The sequence below is a fragment of the Felis catus genome, chromosome D2, assembly GCF_018350175.1.
Source record: "Felis catus isolate Fca126 chromosome D2, F.catus_Fca126_mat1.0, whole genome shotgun sequence".
Lineage (NCBI taxonomy): Eukaryota > Metazoa > Chordata > Mammalia > Carnivora > Felidae > Felis > Felis catus.
Genome location: NC_058378.1, coordinates 29,929,309 through 29,956,740, shown reverse-complemented (window position 1 = coordinate 29,956,740; position 27,432 = coordinate 29,929,309). Strand labels below are relative to the sequence as shown.

At 44.0% G+C, this 27,432-nt stretch overlaps 1 protein-coding gene and 1 non-coding gene across 2 annotated transcripts in view; one reads left to right on the top strand and one right to left on the bottom strand.

The window, feature by feature from the left end:
• Positions 1-3,284, bottom strand: part of STOX1 (storkhead box 1) — a 50,932-nt gene extending 47,648 nt beyond the window's left edge. The window contains exon 1 of the mRNA XM_023240503.2: positions 2,856-3,284. Coding sequence (XP_023096271.2) covers positions 2,856-3,168 — 313 coding nt within the window. The 5' untranslated portion in view covers positions 3,169-3,284. The remainder of the gene's footprint in view (positions 1-2,855) is intronic.
• Positions 3,285-14,192: 10,908 nt separating this feature from the next.
• LOC111557150 lies at positions 14,193-14,296 on the top strand. Its single transcript, XR_002737009.1, has one exon. It is a non-coding gene; the product is annotated as a U6 spliceosomal RNA (small nuclear RNA).
• The last annotated feature ends 13,136 nt before the right edge of the window (positions 14,297-27,432 follow it).

Below are 27,432 nucleotides of genomic sequence, written 5' to 3'. Positions count from 1 at the left end.
AAACAAACAAACAAACAAAAAGAGACAGGAAGACTGGAGCACAAAAGAAGAGTTAGCTCTTGGCCCACACGTTAAAGATGTCCCTCTTTTTAGGAGAATGCTCTCAGTCTGGGAACTATTTTTCTCACCAGAGGGAAGTTGAGGTGGAGAGTGAAGAGGGAAAGAAAAGACACAAAACAAGGAGAAAATATAAACTCCTCCTTAAATTCAGGTCTGCACCAGAAAGTGGAAACTCCAGTCACTCTTGTCCGCTCAACCAGGGCACTCCTACCTCATATTTTATGAGGCCCCAGGAGTTCCAGGTCCAGAAGCCCAGGAGGAGAACCCAGCGGAGTACCATGGGTTTATAAAGCTGGTGGCCACCTCTCCTTCCCTCCCTGCGCTTTGTCTGAGCTGGCCAACAGCATTCCCCATGCACAAATACTTTTATATGGGAGTAAATGAGCCTCACCAAAAAAAAAAAAAAAAAAAAAAAAAAAAAAAATCTACAGCAAAGGAACCAAACTGATCTGACCAAATTGATCTTTTTTGTCTTTTGCTAACATTTTGCTCTTCACCACAAAGTAACAGTACCCGCAAGAGTGCACCATTGTTCTTCCTTGCCTTCCTGGAAGCCCATATTTGCTTCTGAAAGTCAATGCTGCCAGATTCAGGAAAGCAAGTGAACAGAAACTTCCAATTTCTTTGTGGGGAAGCAGCTCCTCCTTCCTTCACCACACTCTGGGACTGAGATGGCCCGAGAGCTGTCTTGATGCAGTTCTCTGATGTGACCCCAGGACCCCAAGTTAAATCAGTAATTATCAATTCTATTCAAAATAACCCCCCTCCCCATGTGCATCCATTGGCCTGCATCAAAGATCTTTCTCCATTCTGCTATCCAAATTGTCCTAATAGGTGGTTTTGTGCAAATTCCGGCTAAAATGTCCAAATTCTTATCAGGACTCTGTTAAAAACCTCAACACCATTCCTTCTAAGAGACCCAAGTCAGGGGTGATGACCCAGCATAAAGACCCCTGTTACTGTTCACTCCACAGGCTATAGTGTCCGTAGCATCCTGAGTTTTGCAACAAGGCAGCAGTATCTAGTGGGTGGAGAATCAGAGTACTTGGCGACGTGTTTTCTTTGTCCACCGCACTGTTCAAATGGCAGAAAACAGGGCCAACCCAGGAACCAGCATTTTCCACTGCTTGATGGGCCCCAGGAGGTAGTACCATGGCTGCCTCTGGCTTAGCACAAGTGCTCTGTGTCACCCTCAGGTCCAGACCCCAACTCCATCCACTCCTTCTCTGCAATACTCTTTCTCACCCTTTGAAAGGGGGTGGGGGAACAGAGAATGCAACCACTAATTCAAACCAGAAAAACAGAGGACACAGAGCTGAAAAGAGTTTTTCATCCAGCCTGTCTGAAAGACCCCTTCCCTGTGAGAATTTTGGCTTGGCTACTTAGCTCTCTGCTATTAAAGTCAGAAACCGATTTTCTTCACTAATTCCCACAAGTCAAAGGTGATGAAGTGTGTGTATGTGGCTTTGCAAATGAGCTCTCTTTTGCTTTTAACAGAAGAGTTAAAGTGGTCTGCCCCCCAACAAAAGTGGGGCAGGGGTACCAGAAAGATGGGAACGCACGGAGATGAAAAGCCAAGGTTTATTTAGCCTCACTGGCCCCGATATTGAGACATCATCTCTGAGCAGATGATACACAACATCAAGTGCCTCTTGTACCCTCCCAACCCCCACCCCACCTCCCTTCTCCCAGAGGACCTAAAACAAATGTTTTATTTGCTCCACGGAAGGAGGAGGATTTATGGACTGGGGGGGGGGGGGGGGGGCGGTGTCCTTGGTAGGAGTCAAAATTCAGGGCTGGACAACTGGTGACTTGTCAACAGCACACCATCAAATGGTCGTCACAACCCCACTCTTAAATGCAAACAAACGAGACTGTGGCGGGGCGCTGACAAGGCCTCCGGAGTTTAGTGGTGGGTGTCAAAGACCACTCAACGGTGGAGTGCTTTCGTTTCTCAAATGAAGCTGTTTGATACAAGCAAAAAGTTGCTGTCTGTCTTCTAACAAACGGGCTCTCTGAAAAGGCTGAAAAGGAGGAATTCTTTCTATTTAGGCTAATGGGATGGGTTGTGTTCAGAGCACCATTTGTCATTTCTTTTCCCCAAGCAGTTAATCACCCCAAACCTTCCACGAGGCCCTGAACCGCGAGACCACCACACCACCCAGTACAGAAGGGCATAGAAACCACAGACTTGTCCGCTCCAAGCCTGTAACTTTAATAAATAAATAAATATAAATAAATAAATAAATAAATAAATAAATAAATAGATTGATTCACTGATTCATTCATGCATTAAAAAAAAAGCAGCAACCTGTTCAGAATCAGTATCCTTCCTAAGCACATTCATTCATTCATTAAAAAAAAAAGCAGCAACCAGTTCAGAAATAGTATCCTTCCTAAGCATACTCATGGTGCAGGGGCAGAGGCCTCTGTCTCCTGACCCCAGTCTGGGTGCCCCGTGGCTCCTCCAGAGCATCACTTTTCTAAGTAGAAAGTTCCTTCGGCCGGGAACCTGTTGGCTCCACTGGCTGAAAGACTTGGGATATGGTGGCATCCCGGAGTTGGCCCAGGGCAGCGGCCAGGCAGACCTGGGGGGAGCTGAGCTTCAGTGTCCTGGCAGGAAGAAATGTCTTGGGAGGACGGCCCTCCTCCAGCAGCCCACGGGCCGCCCATCCCCTCTTCCCCCGGCTCCCGCGGCCTCAGAGCAGAGCCCGGGCAGCACACGCCCCCGGTGGCCAGGGCTCCGTCCCCGCGGCCGGCGCGGGGCGCCCCTCCCGCCCGGGTCCCGCACTCACCCACCGCCCGGATGCGGAAGCCGCGCGGGGGGCGCAGCGCCCGGCGGCACCAGGCGTCGCGCAGCACCTGCAGGCTAGCGGGAGGCGCGTGCACCAGCAGCACCCCGCGCCGCAGCCAGCCCTGGAAGGCCAGCCGCGAGGCGGCGCGCGCCAGCCGCGAGTTCCAGAAGCAGCGCGCGTTGGCGCGGCGGAACGCGCGGAAGATCGCGCGCCCGCCAGGCTCCTCCGTGCCCGCCGCCGCCGCCTCCTCCGCCTCCAGCCTGCACAGCACCAGCGCCAGCGAGCCCGGTGCCAGCTGCACAGGCCGGGCCATGCCGCCACGGGTGGCCGGGGCCCGCAGCCTAGCGCATGGTCGGGAGCGAGCACCGGCGGCGGGAGGAATCGGCTTACTGCGCGCGGCGCCGGCTGCCGGGGGAACGGGCTCCTGGGGGCGGGGACGGCTGTGCTCGGCGGGTCGGGGGGTGGGGCGGGACGCGAGGCCTGGGAGCGGCCACGGTCCTCGACCGCCGGCGCCCAATGGGGGTTTCCAAGGGCTGAGTTACCAGGACTTGCTCCACCCCAGGCAGGACTCCGCCGCCCTGCCCCCCATTGCCTCCCCCACCCCCGTGTCTCTCTGCACCTCCCAGCTCCCGGGGCAACCGAGAGCTCCCCTACCCCGGGGCGGGGGGGCCTCGCTGGGGCTTTTCCAAGTCCTGCGGGGGCCCCCGCAGCCCCCGAGAGCCTCTTTCAACCGCGGCGCGAGTAGCACGGCCAGTTGGTCCCCAGAGCTGAGCCGACCGGAGTGGCCGCCATCTCCCTGGCTTTGGGATCCTTCCTAGTGAGAGAGGCGACCAGGGACAACCCGCGGGTGTCAAGGACCTCGCTCGGGCCCGGGAGTCTGTAGACCCAGGTTTGAGTCTCGGTCTGCTGTTTTGCTCGCTACTTCCCTTGTCTCCGAGCCTCCGTTTACTGCCCTGTAAAATGAAGAGTTGGAACTGAAATCTAAGAATTCTAAAATTCTTTCTACACATGAATTTCTGAGGTCTGGGATCCAGCTCCCCACCCCCCGCCCCAACCCCCGGATATCCTATACACTTAGGTGGTGAGGGATGTAAAGTGTTCCAGAGGTGCCACCCCGATTGGCGAGGCTCAGTGGCGAAGTCCGTGGAATTCAGCCTTGGCTTGGCTCCGGGCATTCCCAAAAGACTGAGAACCCGTCTTGTCCCAGGAGCTCCCAGGACTGAAGGGAGAGGGGCTTGTGATCTATCAGGCTCTAGCCAGAGCCTCTGAGTGAGGTGGTCCAGCTCATATGCTGAGGACAGAGGCTGGAACCTTGACTGGGGCACTGGGTGAGAGCTCCTGGAGGAAAGACAGGTTAATGAGAGGTAGGGCGTTTGTTATTACCACTAGAAATTGGCCCTATAAGAGGGAGGAGGGATGCTTGGCCAGACCCCGGGGGTCATTCCAGACTTTCCGCTCCCTCAGCTCATCAATCATCAATAACAACCATAATAATCGGAGATCATCTATACCCTGCTTCTTGTAAATCATTTTTGTGATGATAGATGATGTTATTAAATGATGATAGCTAACATTTATTGAACACTATACACTGGGGGCATTAATTTCACAACTCTGTGTTAACTACTGTTAGTATTTCTATATATTTTTAAGTTTACTTATTTATTTTGAGAGAAACAGAGATGGCGGGGGTGTGCAGAGAAAGGGAGAGAGAGAGAATCCCAAGCAGGCTTCATACTGTCAGTGCAGAGCCAGATGCGGGCTCGATCTCACTAACCAGGAGATCATGACCTGAGCCAAAACCAGGAATCTTACGTTCAACCGACTGAGCCACCCAAGCGCCCCAGTATCTCTATATTTTTTATAGATGAGGAAACTGCAAGCTGTGTTTGATCAAGAAGTGCGACCTGATCACACAGGTGATAAGAGATGGAGTTGGGCAACCACTGATCAGGGTTCCTTATGACAAATAAGTCAGACACAATTTTCTTTCTTTCTTTCTTTCTTTCTTTCTTTCTTTCTTTCTTTCTTTCTTTCTTTCTTTCTTTCTTTCTTTCTTTCTTTCTTTCTTTCTTGTGTTTATTTATTTTTGAGAGAGAGAGTGCAAGCAGGGAAGGGGCAGAGAGAGAGGGAGACAGAATCCACAGCAGGCTCCAGGCTCTGAGCTGTCAGCACAGAGCCCGACGCGGGGCTCAAACCTACGAACCTAAAGATCATGACCTGAGCCAAAGTCAGAGACTTAATCGACTGAGCCAGCCAGGTGCCCCGAGTCAGACACAATTCTCAATTCAAATAAACATGCAAACCTGAGACAACCATCTCACATCTGAATTCTGACTCTGATGGCGATGGATGGGTAAATACAGGAGGATGGGGAGTCTAAATGAACTACATTCCTATGCCTATATAAGCTCCACAGTGAGGGCTGTTTCTTCTGGTGAATTCTCTCTATGGTAGCCCTAACCTTGCAGGATCAAGGATACCTTTGCTGTGTTTCCCATCCTGGAGAACTAAAACTTTTGTCTCTGTTATCTCTAGCATCTGGCACAGTGTCTTTTCCATTATAATAAGGGTAATGATAATTCTCGTTTATTCTCGGCTTACTCTATGCCTAGAACTGTACTAAGGGTTTTACATGTGCAATCTAATTTTATCCTCAAATTTTACCCTCTGAGAAGGGTAATATTAAGCCACACCTTCCACAAGAAGAACAAAAGCTAGGAAAAAAGAAAAAAGGAAGGAAGGAAGAGAAAGAAAAAGAAGAGAAAAAGAAAGGAAAAGAAAGCTTAGATAGCTTAGGCCACTTGCCTATGAGGACGAGGCTAATGGACGGTGAAGCAGAGATGCCAACATTGTCCACACACCAGGCTAGATGAGGAAGCCCAGACACCATGCCCTGACTCACTGGACCTGTCGCCTGGTCTGAAAAATTGTCCTGGGCTTGCTTCTGTCTCCCAAGCACTTGAACTGGAAATATACAATCAGGCCCTTGTTAGCTACAGGGATGCTGTGAAGTAGACCCAGCTCTGAGGTTTCACGGCCTGAAATTATGAGGTAGAACTGTCTTAAACTGTGGAAACATTCATTCAGATGTGTGACATTTCCATTATCATTTTACTTAAGCTAGTCCAATTAACAAAACCAGGGGGAATAAGGAGGAAAATTGTATTTATTTTTATTTTAAGTTTATTTATTAACTTTTATTTTGTTTCATTTATTTATTTATTTATTTATTTATTTATTTATTTATTTAAAAAAATAGATTTTGAGAGAGAAAGAGCAGAGGGAAGGGGCAGAGGAAGAGAAAGAATCCCAAGCAGGCTCCACACCCAGCAGAGAACCCCATTTGGGCTCGATCTGAAGACCATGATGACATGATGACCTGAGCCGAGGTCAAGAGTCGGACACTCAACCAGCTGAGCCACTCAGGCACCCCTAGTTTATTTATTTAAGTAATGTCTACACCCAGTGTGGGGCTCAAGCTCATGATCCTGAGATCAAGAGTTGCACGCTCTTCCAACTGAGCAACCAGGTGCCCCTGTAAGGAGAGAAATTTAAACTACAGCCAAATATGCATCCACTTGTTTTTCCAAAGGATCAGTTACCTCACAAATATCCCCAAATTCCTCCCAAATGGAACACGTCTTAAGAGTTCATGGAAAGGGGCGCCTGGGTGGCTCAGTCGGTTAAGCTTCCAACTTCGGCTCAGGTCATGATCTCGCGGTCTGTGAGTTCGAGCCCCACGTCGGGCTCCGTGCTGACAGCTCGGAGCCTGGAGCCTGTTTCAGATTCTGTGTCTCCCTCTCTCTCTGCCCCTCCCCAACTTGTGCTCTGTCTCCCTCTGTGTCAAAAATAAATTAAAAAACGTTAAAAAAAAAAAAAAACGAGTTCATGGAAAACAAGGTCTCCAATCTGAATGGCCAGTGTTACATGGCAAAACTAGAGAAACGGAATCTTCTCAGGGGCCCTCCATCTTTGCGATCTCTGGAGACTAGACACAGAAACGTTTTTAGAAGACGGATTTGGTATCATTCTCCACTTAAAGAGGGACACAGTAGTCAAACTAAAAGGTACAATAAAAAGTCTCATGATAAAAGGATTTTTAAATAATTTTTTCAGTGAAATCTATGCCTGAGAAAGAACAAAGTCATTCTAACACTATATATACATCTAAAGAACATGCTATGTAGTTAAAAAGATTGAGACAAAACTTTATGTACTGATTGATACAAGACAGTATCCCAGAAAGCTATATCTGTATCTATATCGATATAGATGTTTTATGTATGTATGTATGTATGTATGTATGTATTTAGAGAGAGAGAGCCTGCACTCGCATGAGTAGGGGACAGGCAGAAAGAGAGGGAGAGAATCTCAAGTAGGCTCCACACTCAGCCAGACAAGGGACCTGATCCCATGACGCTGAGATCATGACCTGAACCAAAATCAAGAGTTGAAGCCTTGGGGTGCCTGGGTGGCTCAGTTGGTTGAGCGTCTGACCTCAGCTCAGGTCATGATCTCACAGTCCGTGAGTTCGAGCTCCGCGTCGGGCTCTGGGCTGACAGCCTGTTTCAGATTCTGTGTCTCCCTCTCTCTCTGACCCTCTCCCATTCATGCTCTGTCTCTGTCTCAAAAATCAATAAACATTTTAAAAAATTAAAAAAAAAAAAAAAGAGTTGGAGCCTTAGCCGACTGAGCCACCCAGGCACCACCCCCCCCAGATGTATTTTTTTAAGTAATCTCCACACCCAACGTGGGACTCAAACTCATGACCCTGAGATCAAGGGTCACGTGTTCTTCTGACTGAGCCAGCCAGGCACCCCCCCCCCAATATATTTTGAAGTAAAAAAGAAAGGTAGACCCACTACTTGCATTTAAAACATGGGGGGGGAAATGGGCATATATATTCATGTTTGGCTGGAAAATCTCTGGAAGGGTACATAAGAGGCTGGTCATCACAGGGGTCATCTGTAGAGAGAGGAATGGGGAACAAGATCAAAGGAAGGCTTATTTTTCACTGTGTATTACCATGTGCAAATACTTGTTCAAAAAATACTTTCAAGGGGCGCCTGGGTGGCTCAGTCAGTTAAGCATCTGACTTCAGCTTGGGTCATGATCTCCCGGTTCATGAGTTCAAGCCCTGCATTGGGCTCTTTGCTGTTAGCACAGAGCCTGCTTAAGATCCTCTGTCTCTCTCTGCCCTCCCCCCACCCTCATGTATGCTCGTTCTCTCTCTCTCTCTCTCTCTCTCTCTCTCTCTCTCTCAAAAATAAACATAAAAAAAAAGATTTCATTTGGTTCAGAAAACAACCTGAAGGAGGAACAAAAGCGTGCCTGCTACATTTGTAATTGCTATGGAAGATAAACCTGATCATTTGATGCTCATATCTTCCTGGGGTCTGTCCTGAGTAGAGCATTCAATGCCTCTCACACTCTAACCCCAGCCTGTCTTTCTAGCTTCATCTCCATTTCTATCTTTGCTCTACTCCTGCAATCCACACAAGGACGGGGTACTCCGGGTACACAAAATTGCACATCTTCCCATGTTTTTGCTCACATTATTCCATCTGCCTGGAAGGCTTTCCCCCTTTCCACCAGGTGATATCCTCCAAAGCTCAGCTCGTGAAGCCTGGGACAAATCCAGCAAGGTATCATCTGTTCTTGGAGCACATTGTTAACCCTTTTATAACCCCTGTGTGTTAAGGGCTGTAATACTTAATTATCTGTCTCATCAGGCAACCTGAGATTCCTGGAGGGCCAGGCTCCTGACTGACTCATCTCTGTCACCCAGCACATAGTCCAGTACCTGAGCCGTAGATTCATTCTGCTTGCATCAAGTCCAGTTTAACTGGTACTCCATCTAGAATAACTCCACTTTTGCTGCTTCCCACTAGCCTGGGGTCATCACACACCAAAGCATTTCTGGGTTGTGGGTGATTCACAGGAAGACCTGGTTATCCAACAGCCAATGCCAGGGCAAAGCCTCAAGGAATAGACACACCCAGGCCATACCCACACATTTGGAGTGCAGTGGTTTCTCTGGAGTCTGTTTACAGCACACATGTTACACTGAGGATGATGTTTTGATGAACTGCTTCAAAATATTTTTCCATACCAAAATTCATCGGGCTGAAGGTCCTCCCCCTTAACTCAGAAAATCAAGCTTTAGGGCACCTGGCTGGCTCAGTTGGTTGAGCAGCTAACTTTGGCTCAGGTCATGTTCTCGCAGTTCATGAGTTCAAGCCCAGTATCCAGCTCTGTGCTGACAGCTCAGAGCCTGGAGCCTGCTTCGAATTCTGTGTCTCCTTCTCTCTCTGCCCTTCCCCGGCTCGCACTCTGTCTCTCTCTCTCAAAAATAAATAAAACTTTTTAAAAAATTTTAAAAAGACAATCATGCCTTGACATCTAAGGCTGATTTAGAAATCATTTTCTGTCTGGCTTCTCTTTATTTATGACCATTTCTGCTTCCACAGCATGTTTTTTCCCCTGTTGCAGAAAAAAGGAAAGAAAGAAAGAAAGAAAGAAAGAAAGAAAGAAAGAAAGAAAGAAAGAAGAAAGAAAGAATGAATCCTGGAGACTTTTGTTTGTATTTCTCAAGGAGCAATGTGAGGCTTTGCTAAGCAACTGTGTTGATGCGAAGAGCAGAGAAGAGGAGGTGGGGGCAGGGGAAAGGCATTTAATACCATTTCTTTACACACACACACACACACACACACACACACACACCACAAATTACCTCCATTATTCCAGCTCCATTATTCTAGCCACCGAACTCAGACAATACAAGACTCTGGACCATGGTAGCCTTTCCTTTACAAAGAGAGTAAAAGTACTTAGCCAACCTAAGAACGTCTTAGGGTCCCTTCCAGCTTCCTGGTGCTACAACTCCACTTTCACACCCAAAGATAGAAACCCAAATGTAGTTTAAATAGTCATTGAATCCAATGAGACACTAAGGGACGCAAATTCAGAGGCTGAGAGCCGGATATCCCAAAGCTGATTCTGATTTGCCTTTGAACAGTCCACTTTATCTCTCCAATGGCAAGAGGCCAACCGAGAAATAAATATTGGAGAAAAAAGGATCCTTAGTTTGGAACACTTAAAGGCTAAGAATATTGGAAGCCCCATGATTCTGACGTGAGAAGTGTTCAAGAAAAAATTATTCCAACACTTGCTAAACTCGTAAGGAAGACTTTATTCAAAACTTTGCAAAGTCTAGACAGCAGAGAGTTGTAAAGCAAAGATAGCAGAGGAGCTTGGGATTTCAGCCAAGAAGCAGAGTGAGGGAGTTAGTGGATAGAAAATTACTAACAAGACTTCCGGGGTAGGGGGTTTCTTGCTAAACTGACCTAGTAGGACTCCTGGCTAAGGGCAGGTCAAGGATTTACACATCAAAGGTGGGGAGTGAAGAACTTGATCAGATATCAAGGGTCAGGGATTCATACTAAACTGACCTTGGCAGGATTCTGGCTAAGGCTGGACTGGGCAGGCAGAAGACACTTTGGGGCCCAAAGGTGAGGTTTATCCAGAAAGAAGGCTTGGAGGAGAGGCACCTGGCTGGCTGACTCAGTGGAGCACCTGACTCTTTATCTCAGGATCCTGAGTTCAAGCCCCACTTTGGCTGTGGAGCCTACTTAAAAAAAAAAAAAAAAAAAAAAAGAAAGAAGGCTTAGAGGAGCCTGACCCAAAGTTTGGTCAAGGAGAGTCTTTGTCAGGAACCAATACTAACTTCCTGCACTCTGCCCCTCCCCACTGGTTAAAGGAACTAACACTCAGAAAACATTTAAAACACACTCATAATATTTTTTTTTAATGTTTATTCATTTTTGAGACAGAGAGAAAGCAGGGAAGGGGCAGAGAGGGGGACAGAGGATCCAAAGCAGGCTCTGAGCTGTCAGCACAGAGCCCTATGAGTGGCTTGAACTCATGAACCACAAGATCATGACCTGAGCTGAAGTTGGAAGCTGAACCGACTGAGCCACCCAGGCGCCCCAATCCTTTTTTTTTTTTTTTAAATAATCTCTACCCCCAATGTAGGGCTCAAGGCTCAAACTCACAGGCCTGAGATCAAGAGTCACATGTTCTACCCACTGAGCCATTCAGGTGCCCCTATAACCCTATTTTTGTTTGGGGAGGGGGAACTGGAATTTTATCATTATATTACAAAAGATTATTTCTAGAAGGTGGAATTGCAAGCAATTTTTATTTCTTTCTTTGAGTTTTTCTATACTTACCAAAAAAAAAATTTTTTTTAAGGCCCCAATAATGTTTACTTTAAAAGAAGTGAAGGCAGCTGGCTCTCCTGCACTGGGGCCATCGGTGCCACTAAGCCTTCTAAACAAAATGAAGAGACTCTGTCATTCCACTTACCCATTGAACTTGGGGTCAGAGGGCAGGTCTCAGAGCTGGAAAAAATTACTTCCAGAAGGAAAGCTGCAACGCCAGCCTGTTTAAAAAACATGCAGTGAAGTGCCCTGGAACCAGAGCAAGTCAGCAAAATTCTTATTATTTGAAACATGGAAAATCAAATTAACTCTTTCCCTACACCTTAAAAACAAAAAAAAAGGAATAAAGTATGCAGGCCTAAGGCAAGATGCCAAACTTAGTTTCAGGATTTTAAAGGAGAAACCACTTCTCTTTAGTTTTATTACAGCACAGGGTATAAAGCTGGGCCTCATATCCATTATTTCCATGCAAATCCCTTCAAAAATGAGTTGGCTGCACTCCAGATGCCCAGATCTCAAAGGAACTCTGTTTCCAGTGAGGCCCCTACCCTGTAGCTAGGAGTCTCTTTTCTCTACTTTCTTTTTTTTTCTTTTTTAATTTTTTTAATGTTTCTTTTTGAGAGAGAGAGAAAGTGCAAGTGGGGGAGAAGCAGGGAGAGAGGGGGACAGAAGATCCCAAGCAGGCTGCACACGGACAGTGGTGAGCCTGATGTGGGGCTCTAACCCACGAAACATGAGATCATGACCTAAGCTGAAGTCAGAGCTTTAACCGACTGAGCCACCCAGGTGCCCCTCTTCTTTGCTTTCATATGAAGGGAAGGGAGAAAAGATGCTGTCTTTTCCGTCACACACTGAAATTGTCTTGGATTGGGGAACAAACTGTTGCTTTGTCCCTTCTCACAAGCTACCTGTTACCAGTTGTTTAAGCTTCTTAACAGGAATGCGGGATTACCTCATGTTCATCTGTACCTTCTAGAATCCTCCCCCCCCCCCCAACCCCAGCATGGCTCAAAAGCCAGACAATGGTTCTCTGAACAAGATGGTTAAAGAACAACAGTGTGATACGGAAGGACTAGGTGTTCAAGTCGGTGCTAACCAACCCTGGTTTGGGACTGCATGGATGCAGTTCATTCAGCGTTCACTAGAGCATCCAAATAGAACAGGAGGCTTTGTAGAAGTACCTATAATACAACAAGAAAAAGTACTTGGGGCGCCTGGGCGGCTCAGTTGGTTAAGCATTGTGAGTTTGCGCCCTACATCGGGTTCTCTGCTGTCAGCATGGATTCTGCTTCCAATCCTCTGTCTCCCTCTCTCTCTTTCCCTCTCCCCCCTCTCTCCTGCTCTCAAAAATAAGGAAAAAAAGAAAGAAAAAAAATACTTATTGAGCCTGCTAAATCCCAGGTGCTGCTTTGGTTAATAAAGAGGAAGACACAGGGGTGCCCTGGGGGCTCAGTCGGTTGAGCGTTGAGCTTCCGACTCTTGATTTCGGCTCCAGTCCTGATCTCATGGTTTGTAGGGTCAGGCTCTGAGCAGACAGTGCGGAGCCTGTGTGGGATTCTCTCTCTCTCTCTCTCAAAATAAATAAGATGTTTAAAATAAAGAGGAAGACACATTTCCATTCACTCAGATAGCTTGCAATCTAGTGTTTTTCAAAACATCAGAGCCTTGGGGCTCCTGGGTGGCTCCTGGTTGAGCGTCTGACTTCGGCTCAGGTCATGATCTCACGGTTTGTGAGTTCGAGCCCCACATCTGGCTCTGTGCTGACAGCTCAGAGCCTGGAGCCTGCTTCAGATTCTGTGTCTCCCTCTCTCTCTGCCCCTCCCCTGTTCATGCTCTGTCTCTCTCCCTCTCAAAAATAAGTAAGAAAACTAAAAAAAAAAAAAAAAAAAATCAGAGCCTTCATAACAAATTTATGGTGAGAAAAACAAAGCAGGGGAAGAGCATAAAGTAAAAAGAATGAGCTATCAAGTAATGCAATGGCTAGTGTAGACCTTACTTGGATCCTAATTTGAACAAACCAAATGTGAAACAATTATGAGAAATCTGAACACTTGACGGGGTATTTGATACAAAGAACAAAAGGAAAAACAAAGGGAATGTGATTTATGAAGAAATGAATACGTTCTGAAAATACTTCCACCTTAAAAAAAATCAGCGTGTTGGGTAAGCTGTTTGGTGATTTTCTTTTCTGATCTTCAGTAAAAATGATTACTAACCCTCCGTCATCACTCCTACAATAAGGTATATCCGGTAGCAGAGAGCTTATAAAATATACTTGCCAATAAGTTGCAAAAACACTAACAATTTTTTAAGTTTATTTATTTATTTTGAGAAAGAGAGGATATGTGCACAAGAGAGGGGAGGCAGAGAGAGAGAGAGGAGAGAGGGGGGTAGAAAGAGAGAGAGGGAGAAACAGCAAAAAGAGAGAATCCCAAGCAGGCTCCACACTCTCAGCACAGAGCCCAGTGTGGGACTCGAACCCACAAACTGTGAGATCATGACCTGAGCCGAAATCAAGAGTTGGATGCTTAACTGATCCACCTAGGCACCCCCCCAAAACATTAACATTTTAAAATAACATCTTTGAAGGAGAAACATTTCCGTTTTCCAATAAACTCTGGGATCATACTTTCCCCACCCACCAGAAAGAAAGAAAGAAAGAAAGAAAGAAAGAAAGAAAGAAACCCAGGAAAGAAAAAGAATAGCATTGGCAAAACAAAAAGAAAGGGTGTGAGCCTTCAAATAGAGATAGGAGGCTACAAATTTTGGTCTTGCTCTCAGGATGGTGACATTGCTCCTCTTACTAGGACAAAGAATCACATTGAGAATATTAAGATTTATGTGTTTCCTTTAACTTAACTAATTTCCATTCCACATACATAACATTGCTTGTGTTGACTTACACTCCTTGAATAGACTCAGGAAATCTAATATAGCTAAAAGGAACTTTGTTTCATTTGTTTCTGTTCCTCCCCATTCTGTCAAAACACACTGGATAAAGAGACCGAGGCCCACGGAAGTTAAGCCAGTGCTCAGGGTTCCACAGCTCAGTCACTAGCTGGCGTGGGAGCGAGGGAAATTTCCAAGTCTTGGTCAGAAGCAGAGGTCAGCAGTGCTTGCTCCCGTAGCACATATACTGAAATTGGAATGATACAGAGATTAGAATGGCCCCTGAGCAAGGATGACACACAAATCTGTGAAATGTTCCACATTTTTTGGGTGATATAAAGGGGGTTCAGAGTACATACATCTTGATGAGCAGCGAGAAATGTATAGAATTACTGAATCATTATATTGATTCTAATATAATAAAACTAGTATAACACTGTATGTTAATTATACTTCAATTAAAAAAGAATTATGGGGGCATCTGGGTCGCTCAGTCAGTTGAGCGACTGACTCTTGATTTCAATTTCAGCTCAGGTCATGATTCCAGGGTCGTGGGACCAAGCCCCAGGTCAGGCTCCTTGCTGAACATGGATTTCTTTCTCCCTTTGCCCTTCTCCTCCACTTGCTCTCTCTCTCTCTCTCTCTCTCTCTCTCAAATTAAAAAAAAGAATTATGGCCTAAAAATAAAATAAAATAAAATAAAATAAAGCAGAGGTTGCAAATTATGGGTGGTAGGCCAAATCTAGCCCACTGCCTGTTTTTGTATGGCCTGTAAACTAAAGATAATCTTTATATTTTTAAATGCTTGAAAGGAAAAAAAAAGGAAGACTATTTCTTGACATGGGAAAATTATATAAAACTCAATTTTTCACGTCCCTACTGTTGTGTTGGGAGATCAGCACATGCATTCACATATGTATGCTATGTGGCTGCGTTTGTCAGTCGAGTTGAGTGGCTCCAACAAAATTTGGTCTGCAAAACCTAACCTATCTCTGTCTCCTCTCTGGCCCTTTACAAAAAAAGTTTGCAGAATCCTGGTCGAGAGCCCTATCGGCGCCAAGACTGCTTTGCAGAACAGGGCCAGACGTATGGCAAGGATCATTCCTTAGTGCACACACGACAGGCCTTCAGACCTCCCGGATCTAGTCCGTTGCTTTACATGTTCGATGCCGCTGAAGAGGGGAGAACTGGTAGCTGCCCCCTCGGTGTCCTTCAGCCGACATGCGGAGCTGAGGTGGGGTAATTTAGTTTCTGTTCTCACTGCCTACTCAATCACCGGCTCTCAGTGAAGCCTGTCAACAGGGAGACCAATTAGTGCCAATTTCTGTGTAAAAGGCGTTTCCTTCAGGCAAGACTGAGATCACCACTTCATTTCACACAAACAATTCAGGGTCACAAGGTTAACCCGGGTTAGATTCAAACCAGGGCTTAAAAAGTGCAAGGCAGCCTGCTTACCAATCCTTAGAGCTCTCCAGACTCCTTAGGAAAAAAGTGCCAAAGAATTCACCTCATTTACCAGACGGGGACCTAACACTTCGGGGGTAAACAGCCAACAGGCCCTGCAAATTTAATACCCCTCTACAAGATTATCCCCAGATTTCCCACAGATGTTTACGGCAAACTTTATTCGAGCCCTGTGTAGCAATCAGTTTCCTTGGAATTCAAAACCACCAGAGAGCAGGCCCTCTACTTCAGAAAACTGAATTTTTTAGGAAATCAGAGAACTCCAAGGGCCAGTGAGTTCTCAAAGCACATTTCTTTCTTTCTTTTTTTTTAATGTTTATTATTTTTGAGAGAGAGAGAGAGCAGGGGAGGGGCAGAGGACCTGAAGCAGGCTCTGCACTGACGGCAGACAGAGCCTGATGTGGGTGGGGCTCGAACTCACGAACCTTGAGATCATGATCCAAACTGAAGTTAGACATTTAACTGACTGAGCCACCCAGGCGCCCCTCAAAGCACATTTCTTACGAATGTAAATATCCTTTTGCATGAGGGCAGAAATGCATTTATAGGCAAACTTGTTTTATACTAGATTGTCTAAAAGTTTACTGTAAATAAATGTGCATGTATATGTTAGAACATTTTAATAAGATGAGCAGAGCAAACCCTTTGGTAGATCATTTCATAAAGAATATCTCTTTTTGGGGCACCTGGGTGGCTCAGTCGGTTGAGCGCCCAAATTTGGCTCAGGTCGTGATCTCACAGCTCAGGCATTCGAGCCCAACACTGAGCTGTCAGCACAGAGCCTACTTCGGATTTTCCGTCCCTCTCTCTCTGCCCCTTCCCCGCTTGCACTCTCTCTCTCAAAAGTAAATCTTTTTTTTTTTTTTTAAAGAATATCTCTTTTCTTTTTTGAGAACTCGTAGTTATGTTATTCAAAAGAATCACATTGTTTTTATTTAAAAAAAAATTTTTAAGGTTTATTTATTTTTGAGAGACAGAGCACCAGTGGGGAAAGGGCAGAGAGAGAGGGAGACACAGAATCTGAAGCAGGCTCCAAGCTTTGAGCTGTCAGTACAGAGCCTGAAGCAGGGCTCGAACCCACAAACTGTGACAACATGACATGAGCCAAAGTTAGATGCCTAACCGACTGAGCCCTCAGGTGCCCCAAATCTCATCATTTTTAAAAATTAAAATGCCATTGATGTAATATAACTTGCTTATTCTACCTACATCAAAATTATTCATTCTTATGTGGACAACTCCATGACATTCACGATATCAGGATTTTTTAAAATCATTTTTTAAAGCTTATTTATTTATTTTGAGAGAGACAGAGTATGAGCTGGGGAGGAGAAAGGGAGAGAGAGAGAGAGAGAGAGAGAGAGAGAGAGAGAGAGAGAATCCCAGGCAGGCTCTGCAGAGTCAGCACAGAGCCCGACAAGGGGCTCCAACTCACAAAACAGTGAGATCTGTCACGATTTGTTTTAACGTCAATGTAGCCTGTTTTCATTTGCCTAAAATTTTATTTACATTTTGAATATTAACAGTGTACATACACCCACAGTGTACCCGCTGCTCAGAAGAATTTGAAGCCAATAATTGTTTTCTAATTCCTCACGGACGTTCAAATTGCCAAATGATGGTAAGTAATTCACACTAGCAGACAACAGGAAAAGAATTCTTTTCAACTGATTACAATCGCTCAGAAAGGAGATTTGCTGGGGTTTTGTAATTTTTTAAATTTTGATTTGGTTTTATTTTTGGGGGGAGACAAAGCATGAGTGGGGAAAGGGCAGAGAGAGAGAGAGAGAGAGAGAGTGAGAATCTTAAACGGGCTCCATGCCCAGAAGGGAGTCTGACACAGGACTCATCTCACAGTCGTGAGATCATGACCTCGGCCAAAATCAAGAGTCACGAAGGCTCTGGGGGCACCTGGGTGGCTCAGTCAGTTAAGCATCCAACTTTTTTTTTTTTTTTTAATTTTTTTTCAACATTTATTTATTTTTGGGACAGAGAGAGACGGAGCATGAACGGGGGAGGGGCAGAGAGACAGGGAGACACAGAATCTGAAACAGGCTCCAGGCTCTGAGCCATCAGCCCAGAGCCCGACGTGGGGCTCGAACTCACGGACCGCGAGATCATGACCTGGCTGAAGTCGGACGCTTAACCGACTGCGCCACCCAGGCGCCCCAGTTAAGCATCCAACTTTGATTCAGGTCATGATCTCACAGTTTGTGGGTTCAAGCCCCAGATTGGGCTCTCCACTGTCAGCGCAGAGCCCACTTTGGATCCTCTGTCTCCATCTCTCTCTCTGCCCCTCCCCGCTCCCTCTCTCTCTCTCAAAAATAAACATTAAAAAAAAAAGAGTTGAAGACTTAACCGATCGAGCCACCCAGGTGCCCCTAATTGATTTTTTAAAAAATCCTTATTTTTGGGAGAGAGCACGCATAAGTGGGGGAGGGGCGGAGAGAGGGGGACAGAGGACCCCAAGCAGGCTCTGTGCTGACAGCAGAGAGCCCGATGTGGGGCTGGAACTCAAGAAACGCAAGATCACATCTGATACAGCCAAAAGGCCAAGAAGTGATGATGAACCGTGAGATCATAACCTGAACTGAAGTCAGATGCTCAACCTATTGAGCCACAAAGGCAGCCCTGATTTTTTTTTTTAAAGTTTATTTTTGAAAGAGAGAGAGAGAGAGAGAGAGAGAGCATATTCATATGTGAGTGGGGAAGGGGCAGAGAGAGAGAGAGAAGGAGAGAGAGAATCCCAAGCAACGTCCATGTTGTCATGCTGTTGTGGAGAAGATACGGATTGTTCAAGGTCTAAGAGGTGAGTGTCAGCTCTCAGCAGCACTCTCCCTTCATAATACTTGGGGCTGTTCTCTCACTGGAGATTGGAGCTTTCCCTCCATTTTATATTTGTGTATTTTTAGTAGGTATGAAGAGAATCATGAGCAAATATGACTTTGTTTCACAGTTTTTAATTCAACATACCATTCCCCACCCCAAATGTTTGGGACAGCCGCTTGCTAAGCATCCGGAATGAAGAGGTGTGCTCTCTTAGCTTTCATCCATCCACTTTTCATCTTCAAACATTTTATGTACATGTGATTTTTTCATCATGGTTGATAACATCTCCATTCTTCGACCCCAAGCTCAACATTCGCAAAGGAAAAGGGGAAACCACAAAGGACTTCTGTGAAACAAAGTGCCTTACTCAGCTGGTTGTGAAAGAGCAATATAGAAGCCCTACATGAAGTTTATGGTAGGAGGGCACCCAGCTGGCTCCGTCAGTAGAGCATGTGATTCTTGATCTTGGAATCCTGAGTTTAAGCCCCACATTAGGTGTAAACTTACTGAAAAATAAAATTATGGGGGCGCCTGGATGGCTCGGTCGGTTAAGTGTCCGACTTTGACTCGGGTCATGATCTCACGGTGTGTGAGTTCGAGCTCCACGTCGGGCTCTGTGCTGACGGTTTCAGAGCCTGGAGTCTGCTTCAGACTCTGTGTCTCCGTCTCTATTCCTCCCCCACTCACACTCTATCTGCCTCTCAAAAATAAGTACACATTAAAAAAATATTTTAAACAATTACGATAGGAACCATGTTAAGTGCCAAGGAAACACTCTGAGCAGGAAAAAAGAGGACAGATATGTGAACCTGTTACTGAAGCAGCAACATATGAGTTTCTGATCAGTTCATCATAGCTACATCATTCTTTGTTTTTACGTTTTTTTTCCCCCTAATATTTACTTATTTTGAGAGGAGGGGGAGAGAGAGGCAGAAAGAGAAGGAGAGAATCCCAAGCAGGCTCAATGCTATCAGCACGGAGCCTGACATGGGGCTCAATCTCATGAACCTGTGAGATCATGACCTGAGCTGAAACCAAGAGTCGGACGCTTAACCGACTGAGCCACCTAGGCACCGCACCCACAGCTACCTCATTCTTAAACTACATCAATCGTAAACTGCTTTTCCAAAAATAGCATAGGCTCTCAAAGAAGAATTTATAGTAAATTTCTCCGAATTCCAGTTCATAATGAAAAGAATCCAAGACATCTTGTTTTTATTTGGTATCTCTCATGAGAATTAAGAAAAACAATCCAAATGTTTTCACTTCCTTAAAAAGCCGGGGAGAGACTGCAGCTAGTGTTACAGGGTTTGGCAGGCAAACATTCCTCACAGTCCAAGTGTGATCTGAGCTAGGTCCCCACGGTTTTGGTTCATTGCCAAAGTATTCTCAGCTGCAAAGTGGGAGGATGAGAAAAAGCCCTACCTTGTAACCTGAAAAGGTGACTGAATGAAAGATGATTTAGGGTAAGGACTGGGGTAAGAAAGGTGTAAAACAATATTGAAATAAGATTAAGATTATACAGTATACTTTGAAACATAGACTTTATGAAAAAATATCATTTCTTACATCTATCTTAGAACTATAAATATCTATCTTATTTACACAACATTCCAGAATTATGTCACCATTTTTTTCTTATCCAAACCTTTTTGGTTATGATTTATATTTCCTCTATCGTCCTCTCAATTAAAGTTTGAATGTAAAACCACTTTCATTTGAGACAGAGTTGTCTTGAAAGTACTCAGTAAAGCTTTGAGCATCTTTGCAGTGACTAGAACAATGTAGTTATCTATGGGATTACATAATTTAGGGATAATATATATTTGCTCAAAGTAATTTACATTAAATTTGAATCATTATGTTGTATACCTGAAACTAATGTAACATTGTGTATCAACTATAATAAAAAAAGAAAAAAATTGGGGCGCCTGGGTGGCCCAGTGGGTTGAGCGGCCGACTTCGGCTCAGGTCATGATCTCGCGGTCCGTGAGTTCGAGCCCCGCGTCAGGCTCTGCGCTGACAGCTCAGAGCCTGGAACCTGTTTCAGATTCTGTGTCTCCCTCTCTCTCAGACCCTCCCCCGTTCATGCTCTGTCTCTCCCTGTCTCAAAAATAAATGTTAAAAAAAAAAAAGAAAAAAAAAGAGAAAAAATTAATACTCCCTTTACAAATGGGAAGCATTTTAAGATGGGCGAGATGACACTTAGTTACTGCAAAAAAAATAAAATAAAATAAATAATAAAAATAAATAAATAGTTACTGCAAGAAATAGCTCTGAGCCTGCAGCTTAGACTTTCAACTCTGCTGCTATCTTAATAAAGAGTTTTACTGTCAATATAAGTACTATTAAATCACAGCTGGCCCGAATCAGCATTTTTTTCTTTTTAGTGTGGAATAGAGCTGAAGATTGAACTCCTAATTTTTTTTTTTTTAATTGCAGGAAAAATCCATTTTAGTTTGCTAGGTCAAATCAATCCTTCATATCTACACTGACTAAACCCCACCCACCATACCTTTATTAGTTAAGTTTTTCTCTTTTATACTGTGACACTTCAACTTTTTACTTTTTCCGACTGCCATTTTGGATATAGGTAAAATTAACAGAGTAACTGCCAATCCTCTCAATAATTATAACAGAAGTGTATGTGTGACTTCATAATCTTGGGCAATGGAATCAAAAGAAGTGATGACTTTCTCCTATTCAAGCAGATAAAGACTGGCTTTCAGGAAACAGGAACTGATCTGCTACTTATTAAAGAGGAATCTTTACTTACAACAAATCCTAAATAATTAAAAAAAAATTTTTTAATGTTTATTTATGAGACAGAGAGAGACAGAGCGTGAACAGGGGAGGGTCAGAGAGAGAGGGAGACACAGAATCCGAAGCAGGCTCCAGGCTCTGAGCTGTCAGCACACAGCCAGATGTGGGGCTTGAACTCATGGACCACGAGATCATGACCTGAGCCGAAGTCTGACGCTCAACCGATTGAGCCACCCAGGCGCCCCACAAATCCTTAATAATTTAAAACAAAAGTACTGCTGGCACTATGCTGGCACTATGCTGGCACTATGCAGGAAAGCAAGAAGCTTGTGGATCATAGCTTCTACCTCTAGGCTTCAATTTCCTCAATTTATCTGCAGACGGCTGGAAGGCGCAGGCAACTGAGAGCTAACCACGGCCATACCTTAAAATAGACGCAAATTAACTACGGAGCTAAAGAATTAACTTTAGAATGGTACACGTCTCATTTTATTCCAAATTCCAATTCTTTTTCTCCTCCTCCTCCCCCTCCTCCTTCTTTTTTTTAATGTTTATTTATTTTGAGAGAGAGAGATTGAGCACAGGCAGGGGAGGGGCAGAGAGAGGGAGGGAGAGAATCCCAAGCAGGCTCCGTGCAGTCAGTGCAGAGCCCAACGGGGGGCTCTCACAAACCACGATATCATGACCTGAGCCCAAATCAAGAGTCAGACACTTAACCGACTTAGCCATCCAGGTGCCCCTCCAAATTCCAATTCTTTCAGTGATGGTTGATACTCTTCTGGAAACAGTAGCTAAAGGTTAAACATTCACCTCTTGTAAACATTTCCAAAAGCCAAGTGACTGCCTCCTGAATTTGCAAAGCTGATAAAAACTCTGGGATAAATAACAGATGGTTTGGGAAATGGCTTAAGTGTATCCCAAGGCTAGTATATTTTATACCTTAAGGAAGAATGGTTCAAAGTAGGTTTTAATTAAATATTTATGTTATAGCCAGAAACAGCAAGCGTTCTTTGTATGGCCAGGGACTGGCTTTCAACAGGTCTATCTATCTCAGCAAGGAAATGAATGGACATTAAATATTTATTCTATACATGTTAAAAGTAGATTCTGCTTTTTCCCTGCCTGAAGGAAGATAAAAAAGGCTAGAGATAACCAGTGAGCTCCATTTGGAAATATAATATTTAAAAAAAAAAAAAAGGAAATATAATCTCATAAAAAGACTGGGAGGCCAGGTTCAAGTAGGAAGCAAACTTGAGGTTTTACTAAGGCAAGATGATGCGAAATATTAAACCCTATGCCATTTATCTGAATTATTCAATAAAGGAATAACTTTTTTGGTTGCATTTTCTCACCTTTAGAATGGGGAAATAATATGATCAAAAGAATTTTTTTCTGCAGCATAAATGTTATAAAGAGAGTCAACAGGCCCAAGATGAAGTCATTTGTGCTAAGTCCACATCACCAAAGCAAGACTTAATGCCAACTTAATTACAGTTTTAACTTTTCCCAGAGGTAGAAACTTAAACTAGTCAATCTGGAATTATCTAGTCAACTCTAAATGAGGCAATCTGCTTGAATGACCCCTGCCATCCCCTAAAGGAAGGTGACCTCGCCACAAATAATCCACTTTGCTAGGAGGCTTCCTTGTCCCACCCCCAGCTCTTTGGAGTTCCTTTAAAAAAAATTTTTTTTTGTTTGTTTAATGTTTATTCATTTTTGAGAGATAGAGTGCAAGATGGAGTGGGGCTGAGAAAGAAGGAGACACAGAATCTGAAGCAGGCTCCAGGCTCTGAGCTGTCAGCGCAGAGCCCGACGCAGGACTCAAACTCACGAGCCGTGATATCATGACCTGAGCCCAAGTCGGATGCTTAACTGACTGAACCACCCAGATGCTCCTGGAGTTCCTTTTCATTTGCTAGATGGAATGCTACCTGATTCATAAATCATTGAATAAAGCCAATAAAATCTTTAAAATTTTCTTAGCTGAATTTTGTGTTTATACTAATTGCTGTATCAAGTCTCCAAACTTCTTTTTTTCATGTCTCTAAACTTTTATATGACTATTCCAAACGAGAATTTGGAATTAATTAGCAAACTAATCCCAAGACCATCTTTTGGTTTATTTTGAATTAGAAAATTTAGAATGATCATGAACCATAGGGCATGCAAATTCCTCATATTTTGTCTCTTTAGATGTGAGAAAATTGCAATAACCTCCATTTAATGGCTTTCCATAGATCACACTTCAAGTTATTCCCTACTCAAAGGGGCGCCTGTCTGGCTCAGTCCGTAGAACATGCAACTCTTGTTCTTGGGGTGGTAAGTTTCAGTCATTTTGGGTGTAGAGTTTACTTAAAAAGAAAAAAAAAAAAGTAGAGCACCTGGGTGCCTCAGTCTGTTGAGTGTCCAACTTCGGCTTGGGTCATGATCTCATGACCTTGCAGTTTGTAGGTTCGAGCCCCCTCATCAGACTCTGCTGTCAGCACAGAGCCTGCTTCAGATCCTGTCTCCCTCTCTTGCTGTCTCTTCCCCACTCAGCACTCTCTCAAAAATAAGTAAACATTAAAAAAATAAAGCTATTCTCGCATTTCATGAAGCTTCATTTGACTGAACTACAATGGTACAATATCAATTATTGTTGGATCACATGCATATGTAACCAAAGTTGAAACTTCCACCCGATTTAGTAGTTCAGAGAGTTTTTAGGGCAAAGGTCATGAAAATACAAATAAACACCAACTATAAAAAAATGTTTGGAAAAAGTCCAAATCTGAGGTTAAATTAATCCCCCAAACTTGAGAACCTAGAACAAACTTCATACAAAGAGGTACCCTCTTAGCCGTATGTTAATAACAACATTGGCTATTGTTACAGCCAATAACAATATTGCCTTTAGTGGCTACTGCAGTAGTGCAATAAAGGACAGAAATTAACATGATTATATGACATTCTTTGATGTTATGTCCAAGGCACATGCATCCTAAAACTGATGAATTAGAAAGCCATCTGTTCTCAAGACTCTTTAAAACAATGTCAAGAGCCAAATATTTAAAAGATGATTGAGATATCTAAACCTAGACTTAAAAAATTTTAAGGTTTAAACACCTTCGCTAAGAATAGATGTTCTATTTATTCATTTGTGTTTATATATTTTTGAGAAAGGGAGGGAAAGAGAGAGCACATGAACAAGATGGGGACGGGCAGAGACAGAGGAAGACAGAGGATCTGATGTGGGGCTTAAATCCACGAACCATGAGATCATGACCTGAGCCACAGGCTTAATTGAGTGAGCCACCCAGACACCCCATGATTAGATGTTTTAAAATATCCACTTAGGGGTGCCTGGGTGGCTCAGTCGGTTAAACGTCCAACTTTGGCTCAGGTCATGATCTGACAGTGTGTGGGTTTGAGCCCTGCATTGGGCTCTGTGCCGACAGCTCAGAGCCTGGAGCCTGCTTAGTATTCTGTGTCTCCCTCTCTCTCTGCCCCTCCCCGGCTGGCACACTCTCTCTCTCTCTCAAAAAATAAACATTAAAAAAATGTTTTTCTTAAAAAAAATTTTTTTAACACTTATTCATTTTTGAGAGAGTGTAAGGGGGAGAGGGGCAAAAAGAGGGGGACACAGAATCAGAAGCAGGTGCCAGGCTTCCAGCTGTCAGCACAGAGCCCAACACAAGGCTCGAACCCAATGAACCATTAGCTCATGACCCGAGCCCGAGTCAGACGCCCAAGCATCTGAGCCACCCAGGCGCCCCTAAAAATTTTTTTTTACAATATCCACTTAGAGGGCACTTAGGTGGCTCAGTCAGTTAAGCATCTGACTTTGGCTCAGAGCCTAGAGCCTTTTTCAGATTCTGTGTCTCCTTCTCTCTCTGCATCTTGCACTCTCAAAACTAAACATTAAAAAAAAATTTTTAAATATATTAAGATGTTTATACATATTTTGAATAAATCGTGGTGTGAACCCAAATGCCCCCACCCACATAAAGCTCTTGTCTTCAGTCAAACTGATCCATTTCCCTGGAACTGAGATTTTTCAGTCCACAGCCTAGAGGATTACTACCTCATCCCCTTTATTCTCTCCACTCACCAGATTATACTTTCGGGCAATGATGTCAGCCTGTACACGGGAATCTGGACTATCAGCCTGCCCTGGGTTGGGTCTGGGGGAGTGGCACAGTTGGGATGACCCCCACATCACCAGATTCATTGATTATCGACATATCGACCAGATTCATTGATTATCGACATATTGAATATCGACATATTCCTTAAATGCTCGATGGAGCAACATTTTAGGATTTATCTAATTTAGCCAAATAAAGTTTCTCCCACCATTTGCTTTGCCCAGTTCAAAGCAATTTCTCTAGGGGGTCCTAACTAGTCCTGGAAGCTCCCCTTCTGCTTCAAGGAGAGAACACAGCCTTTTCAGTTGAGGTTTCAAAGGATGAAGCCAGTCTTGAAGAATAAATAGTCCCTTTAAATCCAGGCAGACGTTAGACTAACCTCTGGCTGGGGACACACAGAGAACCTGGAATCTGTGCCTTCGCACACAATTCACACCGCTTCAAGAGAACCTCCCCCATAGCTTGTTATTTGCCTAACTCTTGCCTTGCCATTTTCTTGACCTCTCCGTTGTCAAAAATACTTTGTTGCCTACTGTTTACCCCTCCCTCTGCTGACCATCTCAATTCTTTAATTTTTTCCCCTCTCAGCCCAGCAACCCAGTGTTCTTGCCCAACCCAGCTGATTGGCCCCTTTACCACCTACCTGTTCTCCCAACCAAGCCCTTAACCACCTTCACAAACTATAATGTCTGAGCATCCTGCTTGTCACCCATCCAACCACACACAGACACTCCACCTTAGATTATGTTCAGAATGATACCTCATAAGGGAATTACATAGTCATGTCAGCTTGAGGGTGAGAAGTGAAACAAAACACTATGAAGAAAATTGATTTTTCCCAGATTTGTTCAGTAGTTGTGACCCTTCTCATAAAAAAACTATCTCAAAGTAGCTTTTCAAAGTCAACGTCCTGCAGGTTCCTAGACTTGCTTATCCAATGTAGAAATATTTACCCCTACAGAAAATGCTCAAATTGCTCAGATCATATCTCCAAGACAATTGCTATTTTCCTTGGAGTTAGTTTTAATGTTTTTTTCAGATTTTATTTTTTTAAGTAATCTCTACTCCCACCATGGGGCTTGACCTCATGACCCCAAGATCAAGAATGCATGCTCCACCAACTGAGCCAGTTAGGCGCCCCCCTCCTTGGAGTTGTTTTTTAAAAATCACGCATTAATGGGGCACCTTCGGTGGCTCAGTCAGTTAAGCATCCGACTTCGGCTCAGGCCATGATCTCACAGTCTGTGAGTTCAAGCCCCATGTTGGGCTCTGTGCTGACAGCTTAGAGCCTGGAGCCTGCTTCAGAGTCTGTGTCTCCCTCTCTCTGCCCCTTCCCCACCCGCACTCTGTCTCTCTCAAAAACAAATAAACATCAAAAAAAAAATGTTTTTAATGAAAAAAAAGCAGACATTAAGTAGGGAAACCTATTATATATACCTTAGTTAGGAGGGCCTCTAAGTACGTTAAGCTAGAACAGCATCAGGCCCCACCCCAAACCTTCTCAATCAGAAATTCTGAAAGTAGGCTTGGCCTATGAGTTTTAATTAGCCTGTCAGAAAAAAAGCAAAAACAAAAACAAAAGAACACAAGCCTGTCAGGTGATTCTGATGAGTACCAGTTTGAAGCACCATGCCTTAGTTTAGGCATAATGATCACATTCACACGCCATCATTAACGGGCTCAAATAGGAGCTGACTCAGTGACTTAAGCAATATCCTGACTATCTAATAATATATGTTCTCTACATACACAAGAAAAACTAATAATTTATGGTCAAAAGTACTTTGGGATGTAATCTTCATTCATGTATAATAAGCTTGAGGCTTGTTTTTAAACTAGTGAACACCAAGAGAGCAGGTCAATATTACCCACAAGATGAATAGTAGGCAATAATTAATTTGACTTAGTCCTGGTTTATACTCGATGTCTTGGTATAATTCTTGGCATCGTCCTCTCAAAAGAAGTTGCTGGTTTAACAATAAATTATGGTCTATATATCACCCATTCTATAAATATATGATAAAACAAGGCAGTGAAATGTGTCAATGATTCTTGAAACATTCTCATTATTCCATTAAGCTTCATCTAACAAAAACAATTAGTAAAGATATTCTTAGAAATTAATTCTAACTAACGTCAAAACAATCTGTTTATGAAATTAGTGGGAAACACTTCTTTTCTGGAACCCACAGATACGGCAACTATACTGCAGTTATATCAGGAAATGTGGTACACACTACATGGCCTATAGAGGAGCCTTTTACGGTGCCTCTACTTACT